Here is a 2250-nt window from a genome sequence, read left to right as displayed (position 1 = left end):
TGGCTCACGCCTGTAATCCCAGCACTTTCGGAGGCTGAGGTGGGTGGATCACCTGAGGTTGGGAGTTCGAGACCAGCCTGACCAACATGGAGAAACCCCATCTCTACTAAAATACAAAATTAGCTGGGTGTGGTGGCGCATGCCTGTAATCCCAGATACTTGGGAGGCTGAGACAGGAGAATCGCTTGAACCCAGGAGGCGGAGGTTGTGGTGAGCTGAGATCGTGCCTGTGCACTCCAGCCTGGGTAACAAGAGCGAAACTCCATCTCAAAAACAAAAAAAGGCTGCTGCAATGACTTCTAAGGGTTAGAAACAGGTTTTGAGAGGTTACGTGGCTTGCCCAAGGTCACATAGCAATTTTGTTGCACAGGTGGGCTGAAACCCAAGCCTACCGAACTCGCAGTACAGGCCGCTTTTTTCTCCCTGGCCATGACCTTGACCTTTCTCTTATCTCCCTCCTGCTTTGCCTCTTCTCAGTCTCTGTCCAGTAGGATGAACTCAGAGAACCTCACCAGGGCTGCAGTTGCCCCTGCTGAATTCATCCTCCTGGGCATCACGAATCGCTGGGACGTGCGTGTGGCCCTCTTCCTGACCTGCCTGCCTGTCTACTTGGTGAGCCTGCTGGGAAACACGGGCATGGTGCTGCTAATCCGCGTGGATGTCCGGCTCCACACACCTATGTACTTCTTCCTGACCAACCTCTGCCTGCTGGATGCCTGCTATTCCTCCGCCATCGGCCCCAAGATGCTAGTGGACCTGCTGCTGCCCCAAGCCACTATCCCTTACACAGCCTGTGTCCTCCAGATGTTTGTCTTTGCAGGTCTGGCTGACACCGAGTGTTGCTTGCTGGCAGCCATGGCCTATGACCGCTACGTGGCCATCAGAAACCCACTTTTCTATACAACAGCTATGTCGCAGCGTCTATGCCTGGCCTTGGTGGGGGTATCAGGCCTGGGTGGGGCAGTGAGCGCCTTTGTTCACACAACCCTCACCTTCCGCCTGACCTTCTGCGGCTCCTGGGAGATCAATAGCTTCTTCTGTGATATCCCTCCACTGCTGGCCATCTCCTGCAGTGACACCAGTCTCAATGAACTCCTTCTCTTCGCCATCTGTGGCTTCATCCAGACAGCCACGGTGTTAGCTATCACAGTGTCTTATGGCTTCATTGCTGGGGCTGTGATCCGCATGCGCTCGGTCGAGGGCCGTCGGCGAGCAGCCTCCACTTGCTGCTTGCACCTCACAGCCGTGGCCATGATGTACGGGACACTCATTTTCATGTACCTGCGTCCCAGCTCCAGCTATGCCCTGGACACTGACAAGATGGCCTCTGTGTTCTACACCCTGGTCATCCCGGCTCTCAACCCGCTCATCTACAGCCTCCGCAACAAGGAGGTCAAGGAGGCCCTCAGGCGGACCTAGAGCCGATTCCGCCGTCCAGGGTAGGGGCCCCAGTGATTGGTCCAGGGAGGCTGGGTAGGTCTGACTATGAGGGGATGAGGAGGTCGGGGCCTCTTTCTGGCCCCTGTCACTGTCGGTAAAGATGGGATGCTCCTCTGGCTTGGATGTCTCATGTCATTGTTTAAGGGACAGTGAAGGGGGAAATGAAAGCTTATAGCAGGGAGAAAAAGACTTGGGGTTCATCTGGGGCTAGACCTAGAGCCAGACCCTAGACCAGGTTAATGTTGCTGTTGCACTCTCTCAGGTTCTTCAACATTCAAAACATAAATGTTCAGCTGGGTACAGTGCCTCACGCCTGTAACCGCAGCACTTTGGGAGGCCGAAGCAGGAATTCAAGACCAGTCTGGACAACACAGGGAGACCCCATCTCTACAAAAAAAAAAAAAGAAAAGAAAAAATTGTTAAAAATAAGCTGGGCATGATGGCATACTATGCAGCCATAAAAAAGAAGGAGACGATATCCTTCGCAGGGACATGGATGGAGCTGGAGATCATTATCCTCAGCAAACTAATGCAGGATCAGAAAACCAAACACCACATGTTCTCACTTATAAGTGGGAGCTAAATGATGAGAACACGCAGACATATAGAGGGAACAACACACATTGGGGCTTATCGGAGGGTGGAGGGTAGGAGGAGAGAGAGAAGCAAAAAACAAAAAATAACTAGTGGATACTAGGCTTAATATCTGGGTAATAAAATAATCTGTGTAACCAACCCCCATGACACACATTTACCCGTGTGACAAACCTGCACATCCTGCACATGTACTACCCCTGAACTTAAAAGTTA

At 52.4% G+C, this 2250-nt stretch overlaps 1 protein-coding gene across 1 annotated transcript; it reads left to right on the top strand.

Moving 5' to 3' along the window:
- The first annotated feature begins 216 nt into the window (after nucleotides 1-216).
- Nucleotides 217-1796, top strand: OR5C1 (olfactory receptor family 5 subfamily C member 1). The gene has a single exon (XM_017874809.1). The coding sequence runs from the start codon at nucleotides 430-432 to the stop codon at nucleotides 1417-1419; it is 990 nt and encodes a 329-aa protein (XP_017730298.1). The 5' UTR covers nucleotides 217-429; the 3' UTR covers nucleotides 1420-1796.
- Nucleotides 1797-2250: the final 454 nt, after the last annotated feature.

The sequence above is a fragment of the Rhinopithecus bieti genome, unplaced genomic scaffold (assembly GCF_001698545.2).
Source record: "Rhinopithecus bieti isolate Rb0 unplaced genomic scaffold, ASM169854v2 scaffold_7967, whole genome shotgun sequence".
NCBI lineage: Eukaryota > Metazoa > Chordata > Mammalia > Primates > Cercopithecidae > Rhinopithecus > Rhinopithecus bieti.
The sequence above is the reverse complement of the archived record's forward strand: the minus strand, read 5'-3'. Positions and strand labels throughout refer to the sequence as shown.